The sequence below is a fragment of the Urocitellus parryii genome, chromosome 1 (genome assembly GCF_045843805.1).
Source record: "Urocitellus parryii isolate mUroPar1 chromosome 1, mUroPar1.hap1, whole genome shotgun sequence".
Taxonomy (NCBI): Eukaryota; Metazoa; Chordata; class Mammalia; order Rodentia; family Sciuridae; genus Urocitellus; species Urocitellus parryii.
In genome coordinates, this window is record NC_135531.1 from 199,932,858 (window position 1) to 199,950,413 (window position 17,556).

The 17,556-nt window shown below is 34.7% G+C and overlaps 1 protein-coding gene across 3 annotated transcripts in view; it reads right to left on the bottom strand.

Moving 5' to 3' along the window:
• Qtman (queuosine-tRNA mannosyltransferase) overlaps positions 1–17,556 on the bottom strand; it is a 361,215-nt gene that overhangs the window by 173,842 nt on the left and 169,817 nt on the right. For all 3 annotated transcript variants that reach the window (XM_077802465.1, XM_077802464.1, XM_026389045.2), the window contains one exon: positions 14,662–14,835. In XM_077802465.1, the coding sequence (XP_077658591.1) occupies positions 14,662–14,795 (134 nt within the window). In that variant the 5' untranslated portion in view covers positions 14,796–14,835. The remainder of the gene's footprint in view (positions 1–14,661; positions 14,836–17,556) is intronic.

Here is a 17,556-nt window from a genome sequence, read left to right on the forward strand (position 1 = left end):
CAAGGCTAAGGCAAGTTGGAGACCAGCCTTCCAACTTAACAAGACCTTGTCTCAAAAAAAAAAAAAAAAAAGTTGGGGGAGGGGGAAAGGCTGAGGATGCAGCTCAATGATAGAATACCCAGGGGTTCAGTCCCCGGTACCACAAAAAAAATAAATAAATAAATAAAATAAAATAAAAAGAGATTAGGGAAAATATACCCATAAGTAATAGAAAAGTTTGTTGGATATCCCAAATACTTTAAAAGGATTAACTAAGGACATATATAGCAAAAAGTTATTGAAATGAATGTATTTAGTAATGAAAGAAGAAACAGAGAAATACACTAATTAAATATTATAGCAGCATATAGGTTATCCATATAAGAACAAATATGGCTTTAAATGCTTTAATAATTCCCCAAAGCATCTGAAGTTGAGGTAGCAACTCAAAGAGATCAGTTCAGGTATACAAGTGGCAGTTAAAGTTGATAAAGGATAAAAGAGTACTTGCAAGGAACATATACCACATATCATGTGAAGCACTTTACCTACTTTACTCTCTCTCACATAATTTCCACTTGACCCCTGTGATTTATTGTGAGGGCAACTAAGGATCCAACTAATTAGACCAATTACCATCTACAAAGTGGCTAAGCCCAGACTACAAACCAGATCTGACTCCCGAGCTTATGTCCCCCCCAGCATCAAACTTCCTCTTGCATTACATGAAACCCTCCCTCACTCACACATGGGTGCAAAGACATCTGTGCACACACATCCACACACAATGCTGTGCTATAAAGTAACCAGAACTTCCACTTACCCCTAGTGAAGTCAGCCAGTTTATTCATATAGAACTCAAAAGATTTCTAGGAAAGAGGGTTCACATGACAGCCATGGGAAGAAGAACAGGCATGTTGCCAAAGTCATCCTGCAATAGAAATTTTAAATAGCCTCTGGAGATATATATGGAGGGAAAGCTTAAGAAAAATTTTAATCATAAAAGCTAAATAATTTATACAAAATTTGCAAAGAGGAAGCATAAAAAAATTGATTGGTTCACTCAGGATCTGTGATATCAAGTCCCAGAAAAGGGAGATGAGAAAATTACTTTGAGGTTCTGGGTTTAAAACACTGGAAACTCGGGCTGGGGATGTGGCTCAAGCGGTAGCGCGCTCGCCTGGCATGCGTGCGGCCGGGTTCGATCCTCAGCACCACATACCAACAAAGATGTTGTGTCTGCCGAGAACTAAAAAATAAATATTAAAAATTCTCTCTCTCTCTCTCTCTTTCTCTCTCTCTCTCTCTCTCTCTCTCTCTCTCTCTCTCTCTCTCTCTCCTCTCTCACTCTCTCTTAAAAAAAAAAAAAAAACCACTGGAAACTCCTATTCCTCAGTCTTAGAATAAGTTTTCTATGAGTAGCCCACCATTTACTGGAAGAGCAAAATACATGTAAGCAAGTAGGTTGGCTGAGTCATATGCATTTCACCTTATAATGAGCTGCAGATCAGAAAATTAGATATTTTCAGTGAAAAAGAGCAACATATTGTGATGCAATTGAAATATTTGAGACTTCTAAGAAATTTCTGAGGAGACTGTTGTACTTGGTAAATCCTGGCTGATTCTACACTGCTGATTACTAATACAGCAAGAAACCTGGCTCCACATTTCTACTGCTCTCATGTATTTTTCAGTCTGGCTTTTAAAAAATGATTTTGCTGCTATAATGTTCTAATAACCCTGGGTTAAAACTTCTTTGTTGCAGTTTCCCCAGCTATAAAAACAAAGGAAGTGGGCCAGGAGAATTCATTTTTAGATACCAATCTTTCCAGTTCTGAAGAGTTCTGATTCAATTCTTTGGTAAGAAAAACAAACAAACAAACAACAAAAACAAGAAGAGCTTAATTTGAAAAGAAAAAAATAATTTTTCTACAAAGGAATCTGGTTGACTATTTTTTCTGATATTCCCATTTCAGTTTACAATAAAATAATTTTTAAAAACTTATGAATTTGAGTGCATTCTCTCCCTTGTCTTCTACTTCCAAAACAATATATCACCTGATCTTAAATATTCCAGTTTCTCATTGTTTCTTGTTTATGTCCTTTCGAGTCTACACTCATAGCCTGAGACAGAAACTCCCTCTTCAATTAGCAGGAAATAATTATAATATCCACTTAAGGATTTGGTATTGTAAAATGAGTTTTGGTAGCATAAAAATGAAATGTAGTTTTGAATATATCAGCCCTTTCTCCACAAAATCACTTGGTCTGCACTGGGCATCAGCAGATGCTTAATAGAGACAATTTGCATTGAGTTTGAAAGAGATGTGTGTCCTGAGCAGATAAGTAAGCTCTCCATGTGCAAATGAATTTAGGGTTGCAGGCCATATTCATGAACTCAGAGTTAGATGATAGGAGTAGGAAGCACTGGACAGGGGACTGAATTTCAAATGAGGAAGGAGCACATGGAAATATACAGAAGAGTTGCTAAAACTCCATTTCCTGTTTTGACACCCACTAATTACATGTAGGATCACATATGACACATATGATGTGAGGATGAACTGTGATTCACCTTACATTTGACCAAAAAGGCAGAAGACGCACAAAATACATAGCAACAGTGCACACATGGTCCTTGGATTTAATATTCTTAGCTATATTTCCTAGAAACATTTTGACACTCAATCCAGCATGGTATAGACAAGTGGGTAGTAGTACACAATATTCTTTAAAACAAAAACTGGAAGTTGTCATAAAGCAGACATCATCTGTTCCTCTTAAAATTACTGAAATTACACAGTATTACGATTTGGGGCACAATTCTGGCTCTCCAGAATATTAAAGAAATGGCATAGGTTAATAAAAGCACAAAAGATAATCTGAGAACACACATTACATAAAGTACTCAACTTTTATTTAATGCTCAATATACCTTAAGTGTTTTACCGAATACCTTACATACAGAACTTCATTGGTTCTCACAAAAAGCCAATGAGACTGATATTACTTCCATGCTTCACAAATGAGGGGATAAAAAGAGGTGGGTGAGTTCTAGCAACTTCCTTAATGTCAGCCAAGTGGTTAGCAATAGCCATGGGACTGAACCACAGCTTGGTTCGACATCAAAGACACTTTCTTAGGCAATATATCATGCTGCCCTATCATCACACAGCACTGAATCTCAGGATTTCCTATTCAAAGAGACTGCAAGTGATTCTGTTATTGAACTCTGAGAAGATTAAAAGGAGAATAAGAGTACAGAGGATTTGATATCCTTAAAATTTTTAGACTCAATTTTTATGAGACAGTAGCAAATAAAAAGCAACACTTATCTTGTTTCTATTTGCAACAAACTGAGTAATATCAAATGAATCAAAGGGAAGAGCAACACCAACAAAAACTTGTGCAATGGCTGTTCAATATAACAAACCACACCAAGTTCTAAACTCTAACACTGAGGCAAGAGAGACCCTTGATGTTCAGCTCCATCTACATGAGCCTCACACCTCAGATTCAATTTACACAACTCTGAATTCACCAGCTTTACACCAACAATTCTAATAGTATATATATTGTCTTAGCCACCATAATCAATTCTTCAAATCACCCCAATAGGGGCCGAGGTTGTGGCCTAGCGGTAGAGCACTCACCTAGCACATGAAAGGAGCTGGGTTCGATCCTTAGCACCACGTTAAACAAAAAATTTAAAAACAACAATAACAACAAAGGTATTGTGTCCAACTACAACTAAAAATATATTTTAAAAAATCACCCCAATACTCCTTTAATCAATAAATTGCTTCATTGACATGCCAAGTTTATGGTCAGTGTATTCCTGCGAATTTCTTCCCTTTCTTCTGAATGCTACTTTCCTGGTTCAAGTCTCTGATAACCTATTCTGACAGTGTTTCTCTTGTTTCTTTGCTGCCTCTTCCCTTTTCCATCAGCATTCTGTTTATCAACACCAAATTTCTCATTTTATAATATAATGGCTTCCTAATGAATACATGTCAAAATCCAGATTCCTCAACTTTTATCCCCATCTCTAGTCTTCACACAACTCATTCAAAGGTATTGTATTTCTTCTAGAGACAACAATTATTCACTTCACAAATATGTGTACCTATTCTCTCTCTTCACAACATGCCTTCTCTCTCATCCTAACCCATTCCACATTCCTTAATAGGAAGAAGCAGGAACACAAATTAGAGCCGAACAGTTTGGGTAGCTGTGGGATTTCAGGCAAGCTTAACCTTTTGAACCTTACTTGTCTCACTTGCAAAATAAGGACAGTAGTACCCAGTCTGCAGGGATTTCATAAAGACAAGAAGTAATGTACATAAACGGCATGCCCAGAAAAAGCACTTGAATAATGAAAATAACAATAATATTATTGTTGATATTTGGAAATAACAATAATGTGACAGCCATTATTGTTTTTTCCAAAGCTTAGTACATCTTACATGCTCAGCTCAAATGCCACAAACAGCATATTTATTTTCCTCTCTTATACTTACAGACACTTGAACATGCCTATTACTCTTATATAGTTCCCCCACATAAAGGTTAAGTATCCTTTATCATTTATCATTTTCTACCAGAATATCCTATATTTACCAAACACCAAGCCTTTAATAGATGTTGGCTGAACAATAGCATATATAAAACCTCAAAGAATTAATTACTGTTGAGTATGTTTTGTTGAACCTAATTACTTTAAAGTAGATTCTTAAAGGATTTTCTATATGAAAAAGTCTTTTATCTCTAATTTCTTAGGGAACGAGCCATTTTAGGTAAGAGATTATTCTGGTAGCTTACTGTTCAATGGCACATTCCAATTTTTTTAATATTTAATGAAAAACTTTCTAGAACATCCCATAGCACTCTCAAATAGAATGCTGAACAACTAAAATTACTTCTGTACTGAATGGTTCACCCATCCTTAACCACTTGTATGGAATGCGTACCTATTATAGTTGATGGGTAGATATAGCCAGTGTACAAGAGACATTCCCTGCCATATGACATAGTACCTATGCCTCCAGATGAAACTGTTTGGCTGCTGTCATGTGGGTCGATAGGATATGAGACAGCCTCTTCCTTTATTTATTTATTTGAATTAGGGGTAAACTTTATATCTTTGATTGTTTTATAAAATTACTAGATTTTTCAGAATTTTGTTGCCCTCACTTTTGAGATTAGAGCCATGATAACTGGGTAAGCTTGCAAAAATCCCTGTCAATAGATAACCAAAATGCTGATGATCAGAGGATTAATAATGTCATTAATACTTAATGAAAACTTGCCAAGTTGTAGGCGCTGTGATCATTGAGAACATTATAGAATAATCACCTCAATCCTCATGCTAAAACCTAAGAGGTGGGTACTATTCCAATTTTTGTTTCCCAATTGGGAAACTCAAGCTTGGCAGGTTAAGTGATTTACTCTAGGCTGAACAGCAATACTAAGTGGCAGAAGCCAAACTGAAATCCTGCTACATCACACTGCTGACTAACCTTTCATTCAACATTTCTAAAAATAGAGTGTTTGGAATATAAGAGCATTTTTAAAAGCTTAATCTTTCAAATATCATAATAACAATTGTGATCTAATATGCACTGTCCATAGTCCTCATTTAATGAATAGAGTATACAAGGCATAAACTGTTCTTGCCTTGATGTCTCCACAATGATGACCAGTCATTGTGCTCTGAGCCTGATGAAGGGAAAAGAGCCTAAGCGGGCCTTTCACTGAATTCTCATCAACTGTGTCTTAAATTTATCCAATGATATTTGTTCTCATCATTTGGTAGAAGCCCTTCTTCCTTACTGCTTTTGAACTGATGCCCCTAGCTTGGTATATTCTCTGATTTGCAGTTATTTCATTGCACTGTCTTCTATAAGGGCCTTTGCATCTTATCTCCCAGATTTCTTAGGACAGGTCTGCAAGAACCTAAGGAAAAAAATGGACATCAAGATTCTGATGTAAAATCTTTTCTCTATACTTGAAAACAGGAAAAATTTCCTATAATGCAATGCACAGTTTTTGTTGTTGCTGTTGAACTCAGAAAGCATTTCTGAGTGGGGTCATTCCTAAGTCAAAGAAAGCAGAAACCTAAGTGTTGGAATTAGCCATTCACATGGATGATAATTTCATTAAAAATACATTTGGAGCAAACAAGAGTTTGTTCTGTGTAACATCATGGGTATGTGTGTGTACATGTGTACTGAAAAGCAAACTATCTCTTCTTTCAACAAGAATAGTAAAAGGAAGATGGTTGGGATCCAATGCAGCATGAAATATTTTTATTGGTTATAAAGGAGATTCCATGATGGTGAATGGTATTCAACATTGGAATGATTTAACAAAAGGATTTTTTTTCCATAATGTGATTCTATTAAAAAAAATAAAATGACATACAAAGGAAACACATTTTTGCATTCATTTTTAAGAGCCAAAATGATTGTTCACAAATATGCATATGTTTAAATTTATAAAAACAAAACTTTTCTTCTACTACATTGATATTCAACTCAGTACCTATTATATTATTTCATAAAGTGGTTTTACAATTTATAGTTTTACAAATATGTATTAGTATATGTCTAACATGAATACTTTCTCAAAATATCTGAGAAATATGACCACATGTGGTAAGAAGATTAAGGTGTTTTCTGGCACCCCCCCTCCCCAAAATGCAGAACACTTGATGGCAGAAAAAATAGTTTTTGATGGGGAGGCATGGGGGCTGCCTTCTGTCCTATCAATCCACAAATTCTCAAATTACAGATCTGCTGTTGTGTTCTGACACATCTGCTTTGCAATGTAAAATAGTGTTTTCTTTAATAAGAATTCTTCAGAAAGCCCTTAGGCTCCTCGCCTTTGTTTGCACAGCCTGAGAGTTTTCATTTAAAGTTTTCACACTGTTTTTAAAATTCCCCATTTTTGTTTCTAAATTAGTTAGGAAAAGTCCATAAACCTCTGTTTTGTCTTCACTGTTTAAGCTACATGGAAATGGAAGAGAGAAGCACTCAGAGAAATTCCTAAGGACTCAATAAATGAGATTACCCCAGTGACCAACATCTTTTCCCTCTCTCTTTGGCTGTTAAAAAATGTAGAAAGTAGGAAAGTGGAGATGTTCTTTATAGAATTTCCATACCAGGGATGTAAAATCTACTATGAATCAAGGAATCTCAGAGGTACAACTACTCACTTTTTTTTTTTTCTGTGTAATTCTGACAGTTCCATAGGGTGGAAAATAGGATTAAACAAGGAAATAATAACTGAAATAGATACAATTCTATCCTAATGATCACAGCAAGATTGATACTGTGGTGACTAAATTGGACCTAAAACTCAGATAAAGTATATATTACTTTATCTATAGTAAGTACATTTGCTTCAATTTGCTTCGAGTCCAAACTTAAACTCCTAAGGATATGGTTTCCATTCATCTCTTCATTAAAAAAATAAGTATGTGACTGATTTTTAAAGGTCTCCATAGAAAACATATAGTTGACTTTTTTACATTAATTATGTATAACCATATGAAAAAATGTAAACTTTTTATCCACAATGTAATGGAATAAAGAAGGTAGGTGACTGATAAATATATATGAATACCAATCTTGACATCATGAACATATGTCTCTTTTCAATTTTAATCCCATTGAATATTATTTGAAGAACATGGTATCCACTTGGACACACCCTTTGCATGGGTCCCTGATGGAATTCATTGGGAAAACATTGATCTATTTCAAGGATAAGTGATGCTACTTTTTAATTTGCTGCACTTTTACAATACATTCTTATATAATCCAATTTGTTGGGAGTGAAGATAATCTAGTTTCACAAAAATCATGGATGCTCCCTTACTAACAAACCCTGTAGGAAGTACAGATGGAAAAAGACTAATGCTGTGTGGATGCAAACTACTCCACCCTTAACATCTAATGGGAAGGGTCAGACTCTGCCTTGTAATGCTCTAAGATTTCATGATAAAACCTAAGGCAAGAGAGTTTGGATAAATGAGAGGTAACTAGAAACAGAAAACAAAATGGTTTTCTTACACACATGAAATTGCAATCTCAGCCCATAGCTGATTATTTAAAGTTTTCCTTCTATTTTCCTTCTTTAGGCCCATTTTAAATTATACTATCAGAATTCTTTCTCAAAACTTCTTATACCTCTTGAAGCATCTTCTCAATATTTTAAAAGTCTGCTTTCTAAAGCCTGCGTCCTTTCCTTCATAACATTACCACAACATGCTCACTTTCATCCAAACTCCCTGTCAATTCTTTTGTCTATTTCTTCTTCACTAGTCAAAAGTCAAATACTAGGGACCAGGACTCTTCTTTATACAAGGAGCAGTACAGCGACAGTTATGATTTTCAATTTTAAAATAGCTTAAGCATTTTTTGATTTCTAGTTCTACTTTTACTATATTGCATATATGTGAGTATGGTCAAAAGTTACTTAGATTCTCTATATCTCAGTTTCTTCAACTATTAATTGGAAATAACTTTTAGAGTTGTAGAAAAAGTAAAATATTAAAATGTGTATCATATGCCAAGCACAACATAGGGCTTAAAGTAATATTCAATAAGGATAGGTTTTATGGTTAGCTCTATCTTCTAAAGATGATTGTCAGAAAGCAACCTGAAAATTATTCAGATATTCCAATTTTGTACAACTGAGACTCGCACAAAACTCTAGACATTTGAAATTTTCTTATGACTGCTAGTGTTTTCCTAGCAGTCATGATATGAAGTGAAGAAATACTGACTTTCAGTAACATCCACCTCAGCAGGCTTCAGGATTCCTTCCTTTTATCTCTATATCACACACTTATGAACAAGAATTTCCATTTGAAATTGGCCTTGAAACACACAGTAAAACTGTCTAAATTTTCAAACAAATGTATAGCCTTTAATATAGGAATAGTCTTTTGTAATATATTCCAGTAAACCATATCATCTGAATGAGTTTGAGAAGATATTTATCTTCTAATAATAATACTGAAAAACACTCTTTGTTGACCATCAATCACCTGGCAATCCCAGAAGCCTTTACAACAAAAGGAGTTTCTTTCCGCAACCCAACAGAAAAGGGAGATTCATTCGGTGGCAAAACTCTAATCAAGGAGATCTTAAAAGAGCATATTGAAATATCCTCTGGTCACCTAAAGCTTAAGGATATTACAACTGCACAAAAAGACCTTAAGATGTTGATTGTTTGGATGAAAACACCTCATGCACATCTTAGGGGTAAGGGATAATATTTACCTCCACTTGCTATCATTCATAATTGCTGCCCAAAGTGGATTACACACTTCCTTACCTTCTTAAAATGAAACGTACTGGTTACCATTTAATCTCTCTTAATAAATCATAGTCATCCTTTTGATGTACAAGCTGTACAATCATGGAGAAATGTCTGCAGGGGTTATTTGATGTGCAGAGTTGGTTACCCTGACATAGAATGGCTACAGGCTGCTATGTTTTTTCACTTCCCATATATTTTTTTAAATAGTTTATCTCTCTCCTCCCTTGTTGTCAAGCTGTCACTCAGCTGTCACTTTTTACTGCTGTCAGTGTGCCTGCCTTTATCACACCCCCAATTTGGTGCTGCTAATCTGCTGTCAGCTAAAACATCAGATAATCAAGACCTCTGAAAATTGCATTAACAATCAGTGGTGGGCTGAGCAATAGATGGAGATTTTGAGATATGAGTTCTAGATCCTGCTTTGCCTGTATTTAGCTGTGTGATTGTAAGGAGACATATAGCTTCTCTGGGCCACACTGGTCCCTTCATCCATAAAATGAGGAACTATTTGTATGTATGTCCATGTGTATATATGTTTTTGTGTGAAAAACAGACAAATATAAAGAGATATCACAACTAGACCTATATTTCTCTGGCTACCAGGTTTAAAAAAAGAGAAATATACATATAATGTTTTTGTGAGTTAAAAGAACTCAGGAGGTGGAGGGTACCACTGACTCTTAAATTGTTGAATTCAAGGACACTTTCAAACATCACCTCACTTAATCTCAATGCTCTGAATTTACTTCTAATCATCTCTTTACACTATCTTCCTTTTGTTGCACAGAATAATCATCTCATTGTTGACTTTATGAATCTTTTCTTCTCATTTCAATCTTGGGCTTTTCCTCCAACAATTCCTTAAGCAGACAGAGTGAGTGCCAAAGGCAGCCCATGTTAAAAAGAAAGGATGATGAGGAGTAACTAGCCAAGGAGCCTGAGAAGGAGCTGCCCATGTGAAGCCACCTAAAGAATGTGCCATAATGTGTCAGATGCTGCTGGTAAATTAAGAAGGATGGGTACTAAGGATTGACCAAAGGATTTACAGGTATGGAGCTCATTGATGACCCTGACAAAAAATCAGTGTTAACAGCTCTGACAGCATACAGTGTAAATGAAATTGGAAGCAATAAGTATAAACAACAATTTTGGTGAGTTTTGCTACCAAAAGAAGTAGAGAAATGAAGCATTAGCAAAAGGGAGAAATGGAATAACGAGAGATGCTTCTTTTTTTTTCTTTTTTTCCTTAAAGAGAGATTGTTTTTTAAGATATGAGAAATAGTAGAGTTTTTTGTATACTAATAGGAACAAACCAGGAAAAAAAACCAGTAATGATTCAAAAAAGAGGAAAATTATTAATGAAGAACATAGAACGAAAAATTCCTGAAACAATAGGCCATGAGTACTTGAGAAAGATGGGTTCTCTCAAAGAAGTAGAGGTGCATCCTTAGCTTGAACCAAGGGTAATTCATCCAGAGCAACAGGTGTGAAGAGGGAGAATCTGCACCCAGAAGTACACAACTGGGCAGACACTGTGTCACTATACAGAAGTTTCTTTCTGACTGCTTCTATAGTCTCAAACATCAACTGAGAATGAACATAAAAGACTTGGAGATTTCTAAAAGAAAAGGAGAGAGAAAGAAAAGGAAATGAAAAAAAAAAAAAAGAGAAGGAATGATTTATCACCTAAACATGTGGAAGTGTGGTATGTGTGCAGCTGGCCCAAAGGATCTGTGTGGAATTAGGAGTACAAATTCAGAGCACATTAAAAAGTACAGATAGATGTTTTTTTGTTTGTTTGTGTGTTTCCAGTCATCTTTAGTTCTATGAGTGCAGGTAGAAAGTAAGTGAAGAAATGGATTTAATCAGACCTGGGGAGAGAAGTGAAGCAAGGATGTAAAAGATTTGAGATCATATGCAAGACAATAAATATGATAAAGGAATTTGGAAGTTAAGCTGGATAAATAAGGAAGAAATAAGAACAAAATGAAAGTAAAAAGTTCACTTATTCGATGGATGGTACATTCTTGTAAGGTCAAAGAATATTTCAGTTGAGGTGACAAGAAAACAAATAAACCAACCTCTCTATTTGTATTAGACTGACCTTTTGGCAGAGTAGTACTCTATTTTCTTGTGTGCATTACAGAAGTCTGGAGGTTGAATGGGAATAACTCACTAAATGCAGAAGACAACAGATGTGCCAAATTACACATTAGTGGGGGTAAGGAAGTTAATAAAACAAAATAATCTTTTACTGGGGGTCTGTTTCATACCAGGCACTATCCTAGACATTTGGAAAACATCATTTCATTTATTCTCTAAAGCATCCCTATGAAGTGACAAGGTAAACGTAATTATGACTATTAAAGAACCTAGATTCTGGGTCACTCTGAGTCTGGCAAAAATCACAGAGTTAGAAAGTAGGAGTCAAGACTGAAATAGATGTATATGTGACAACAGTATTTAAGAGCTTTCCAATCCTCAAATGTTTAATATGGATAATGGAATGCTGTTGAGAGAATAATCTCTCTTGTTATCATTTTTCTAGACTTTAGAAGTAAGGCAGGAGATGGGTTAGTAGAGCAATAGATAACAGAAGGTATCACAAGCCCAATAATACTGAGTGCCTCAGTGACTGACATGCTCTGAGTTTCAACACACATCAACTGTATCAATCCTCAATTTTTTTTTCTGGGAAAGTAGCTCTTTCCTCTTCTTTGATTAATATCTATTATATTACATATAGGATGTTATATTAATAATCTAACTCCATCTTATGCTTTATTTTTTAATATTTTAATTGTAGTTAGACACAATACCTTTATTTTATTTTTATGTGGTGCTGAGGATGGAACCCAGAACCCCACATGTACTAGGTGAGAGCTCTACCACTAAGGCCCCTGCTTTATTTTTATTTAAATCCATTTTTCTGTGACCAAATAGTTTGTGTGTGTGTATACACACACACACACACACACACACACACACTCATACATACAGAGAGAGAGAGAGAGAGAGAGAGAGAAGCATTCAGAAGTCTTTTTTTTTTAATCACCTTGGTTATTTTGCCTTTGGAATTACTAAATATTTTTCAACATCTCAACAAAATAATAAGCTTTTAAAACTGCAGGCATTAGAATGATTGTCATTCATGCAAATAATCACTTACTTACACTATATGAGTTTGGGTTGTATAAAGCAAATTACCATTTGAAAATAATTCAAATAACACTCTGGGCTAAGACCTTGCTTATGAATGTTATCTTGGCCACAATATTTCTTAACCTTCTTCTATTTAGCTAGATTCCTTTATGGTAATATAGTTCAAATTAATAAACTATTCAATTGCCATAGGTGTATTAAACATATTATGTTATAGAAACATATCAGATGTAAATGAATTTTAAAACACATTATTTACTTGGAAACCTAGAGCAGTAACAAGATGAGCTATAACTACCTACTCACTTACAGATGTACATTGCTATCTCTGAACAAATTAAAAACTTATTTCTAAAAACAAACCCAATATTTTAAAAATTCAAGTTCATAACTGTGTTCCAGTGAATAATAAGTGTAAAGTATAACAACAAGAGCTTTCAAAAATTAAATTTTCCCATCACACATAAGAAAACTATGTCTACAGAAATATATACACACACACATACAGTTAGCCCTCTGTATCCATGGGTTTCCCATTCAGGGATTCAACCAACTGCAGATCCAAATTATTTGGGAAGAAAGCAATATGTCTGTACTTAGTATACACAGACATTTTTCTTGTTGTAATTGCTCGACTAATGCCATATAATCACTATCTGCCCAGCCCTTATATTGTATTAAGTATTACAAGGAATTTAGAGATGGTTTAAAGTATATGGGGAGATGTATATATGTTAATATAAATACTATGCCACTTTACATAAGGAACTTGAGTATCTGCAGATTTTGATATCCCTGACATTTAGGTCTTGGAACAAATCCCTCACACATATGAAGATATGACTATACACACATATGAAAACACATGCCTACACACACACACACACACATACACCTGAAAATTGATTGTCATTATGGTTGCATTTAGCTTTATAGTTATCAAAAAGGCAAATAAATCATGAAATGTTATTAATAAATGACCAATAATGACAGGAAGCTTTAACATTAAACAGAAATTAGAATCAAAAGTTATGGAAGCTAAACTTAATCCAGTCTGTGACAATGACAGGGTGATTACAAGACAGTCTCTACTTCTCTGGGCTTCTGTTTTCTACTATGCACAAAGTAAGGATTGGGCAAGGTGGTCTAACTTGAATTTTATGACTCATTAACTTGATTTGGTATGGGGAGATTTTTTTGTAGATGAAATACTAACTAGTAAGACACTCACATAAATCATCATTAGGGGTGCAGATTAGGACTACTGACCCTACAGCAAAATCTGGGTGAACTCAGTAAATCTAGAACACAGAGGCTAATGCTGACCTTCTGCACAGCACCTAAGGACATTAAATCATCTCTGGCCTTCATTGCAAAGATGGGGTAGAAACAGCTGTCCCCAAACTTCTTCTAAGGATGCAGTTACAAAACAGCATCATACCCAGCTACTGTGAGTCCCACTGAAGAAAAAAAAAAACTTTGTATTTACATAGGACAAATATTCCTGATAGTAGTAAAAATAGTTTTGCTAGGTTTTAATCGAAAGTGAAAAGGGATTCCAGAATGTTCCCTTAGAGCCACATCATCCATTGCTAATTCAGGGTGGGCCCAGTAACAAGGGTAATAAAAAATGTCCTTAGCAAATGAGAAAGAGAAATGGCAATTAAGTATATTGGCAACCCAATATGGAAGGCTTAATTCATTATAAAGATAATATAAATAATAAAAATGAATAAAGAAAAAGATTAGAGGAAAATAGCAGTGAAACTGAAAAGTCATCCAGAAAATGAGGTTTTAACGTTACTTTTTAAAAGAGTGATTATTATGCATTTAAACAGTGGCTCTAAGGCTGGATGTAAAAGTTGACAAATATGTTTGACAATGACTTTTTTAATAAATAACAAACAAAGAAACATGACAGTAAGTTTTAAAAGCCAAAGCAACCTACTTTGGGAAATAAATAACAGTAAAGAAAGGAAGAATTCAATGTCTGAACTAACCACCCAGTGATCCAATGAACATACACTTATTGAAAATCTTAATAAAGTACAGTATGGTGAGAAAGAACTCAACTCTCTATTAACCATGCTTATGCCAATATGTTAAAATTGGCAGGAAAAAACACTGATTTCTATACATTTGAGAAGTAATTTATGATACAATATTGAGAACAGAGTCAAACACACTGACCTGCTCACATCAGGAAATCTGATGGGAAAGTAAATAACTTGGCACTTGGGTCTGATGATGCTTTCCAGATCCTTGGGTCTGTGATCAGGAATCAGCTTCATAAATTTTCCAATGGAAGTGAGAAATGACTCCATATTAAAAACTGAGTTGAATACCACCACATCAGCCACCAGGCTTTAAAGGGAAAAAAATAAATGCAAATGATAAACTCAGATTCATTCAGAGAATTTTTTATAAGCCTAAAACCTCTGTGTATTAATTATAGTTTACATTGTACTTCAGGATTCCAAAGAACACTTCACTTCCCATCAGTATCTCTCAAAATGTCTCTATTAATAGATAAGTGAGTTTCATTAGTGTTGTATCATGGGAAGTTGAATTGGTGGCAACAGGGAGGAAAGACAACAGGCAAATTTAATGATTCAGTGGGATCACATGGGACTTCAAACCAAAACATGCTTCCCCATAATGCCCGGAACTTTCCACATTACCAACAATATTTAATTTAGAAAAAAAAATTTTAATTGTAGCCCATCTGCCAAGATTGAGTTTCTCTGTCAATGATATACTTTGTTTTACACTGTAATATTAAGAAGGGAATGTTTGCTGGACTTCTTGCCACCTTCATTCAAGCTAGGCCTTGGTATTTATAAAACATTTTGGTCAAAGTCTGTAAGTGTATTCTCTGCTTTAGATATTGCTTCAATAAACTGTGTTATGTTTTTCTGGCACATGCCTGTAATCCCAGTGGCCCTGGAGGCTGTATCAGGAGTACCATGAGTTCAAAGCCAGCCTCCAGCCAAAGTGAGGCACTAAGCAACTCAGTAAGACCCTATCTCAAAATAAAATATAAAACAGGGCTGGGGATGTGACTCAGTGGTTTGAGTGCCCCTGAGTTCAGTCTTCAATAGCAAAAAAAGAAACTGTTATGTTTTTTAAAGTTCTGAAATTACATGGGAAGGGTAATAGTATCTCTACAAATCAACTTATTTCTCTATATTATATTTGGGGTCATCAGAGAAGTAGACAAATTAGTGGAAATGGATCTAAAAATACATATCATTTGTCCCACTCATTATATATATAATGAACACAATACCACAACTTTTAGAATTAAACAAAACAAATATACTACTGATTATTGCTTTTGACAAATAAGACTGTGCTCCTCAATATTTCACAAAAATAACATAAAAATATTTTTATAAGAAAATGTGAGGGGGAGGTAGGAGGAGAAGGAAAGAGGAAGTACTTGGGACTGAAATGTAGCAAATTATATTCCATGCATGTATGATTTTTGTAAAGAATGAACCCCACTATTATGTATAACTATAATGTACTAATAAAAATATTTAAAAAAGGAAAAGCGAAAAAAAATTGAAGAGGAAAATATGAAAGAAAATTTTATGTGATATAAGCATATGGGCAGTTTTCAGATTGCCTGTAATATTTACTTGGACACGAGTGAACACAATTGAGAATCATGGATGAGCTGGATAGAACCTGAATGTGTAGTATGAATCAAACTGAATTAATAAATCACTGTTTGGATTTTTGAAAATGACTTCTTATCATTTAACCAATGATTCAGTGTCACTGGATCTCAATGAAATGCATCCAAACACTTCCAAAAAAGGATACAGATAAACAGATACAGCAACTTTATTTCACCCTGAAAATGACAGATCAATAACACTGAAAACATTAAAGTCCATAGGAATGTAAAACACAATAAAATAAGTATCGCTTATAGATAGGATAGGAATGCCTTACCAAATCCTCAATTTAATTTATACCATATTTCCTGGGACAGCCAGATTTACTATTATTAATACATAGTAGAATGAAAAAAAATCAATGAGCAAAATCTTATCCTGCCACCCCCACAACTCTCCTCCAAAATTCCTTTTGCATACAAGTTTTTTTGTTTGTTTGTTTCTTTTAAAGTTCTTACCTGGTGCAAATCTGGGGGAACAGGAATGTCTGCAACATGGATAAAACAAAGGAAAGCACAGAAGTGCTGACATGACACTAAGCAATAAGGAAACCAATATAATAATATCCCAAAAGTTGAAGGATGTTTTACAGCTAGCCTGTTTTCACCATATGTCACATATTGTAATAGCGACCCACAGGTCATAATATACAGTTACGACATGTGTTCATAAGTTAGAGGGTTAGTGAAACCTCTGTTTAAGGTGAGTGCTTATGTCAGTCATCTTTAAAATCCTTAACTGCCACACAGTCAAGGAAGAAATCTGACAGTGCCAACAAAAGCAGAAGTCAGCAAGAAAACTAAAGAAACATTTGAGAAAGCAGGAGTCATACTTTTTGAAGAGAATCAGAACAAGACTGTTCTTTGACACTCTTATTTTTCCTCTGGACAACTGTGAGCCATTTTTTTCCCATTAAGAAGCCAAATTATGATGAAGTTCACTTCTTTCTTTCCAAGCTTGTCTATCAGTTTACCCTCTTAAGAAGAGAAATGCTGAAAAATTGTGTGCAAGCTTTTACAGACTCATTCCCTGTGAGTAAAACCAATCTTATAAAGGAAGGGAGGGGAGTGAGGTAAAATTTGTTTTAGATATCTGTTCTTAAAGGGCAGATAGCTAAAACCCAACCACTTACATTCTTAAAAATCTAGTCTGTGCTAAGTGAAAGACACAAAACTGTTTATAGAAATATTATTTTTGGTGCATTTGCTTCCTGATATAAATGGGTATAACTTCCATTAACTTTAAAGCCACCCATAAAAGGAAAAATAGACTTAATTTTTTTTCCCAGTGTTTTCTCAGGGGTAATAAACACACACTATCTGAAGAAAAGAATGATGCTAATTCAAGAAATCATAGGAATATTACAAATGTTTTCCATATTGATAAAGCACAAAATGAT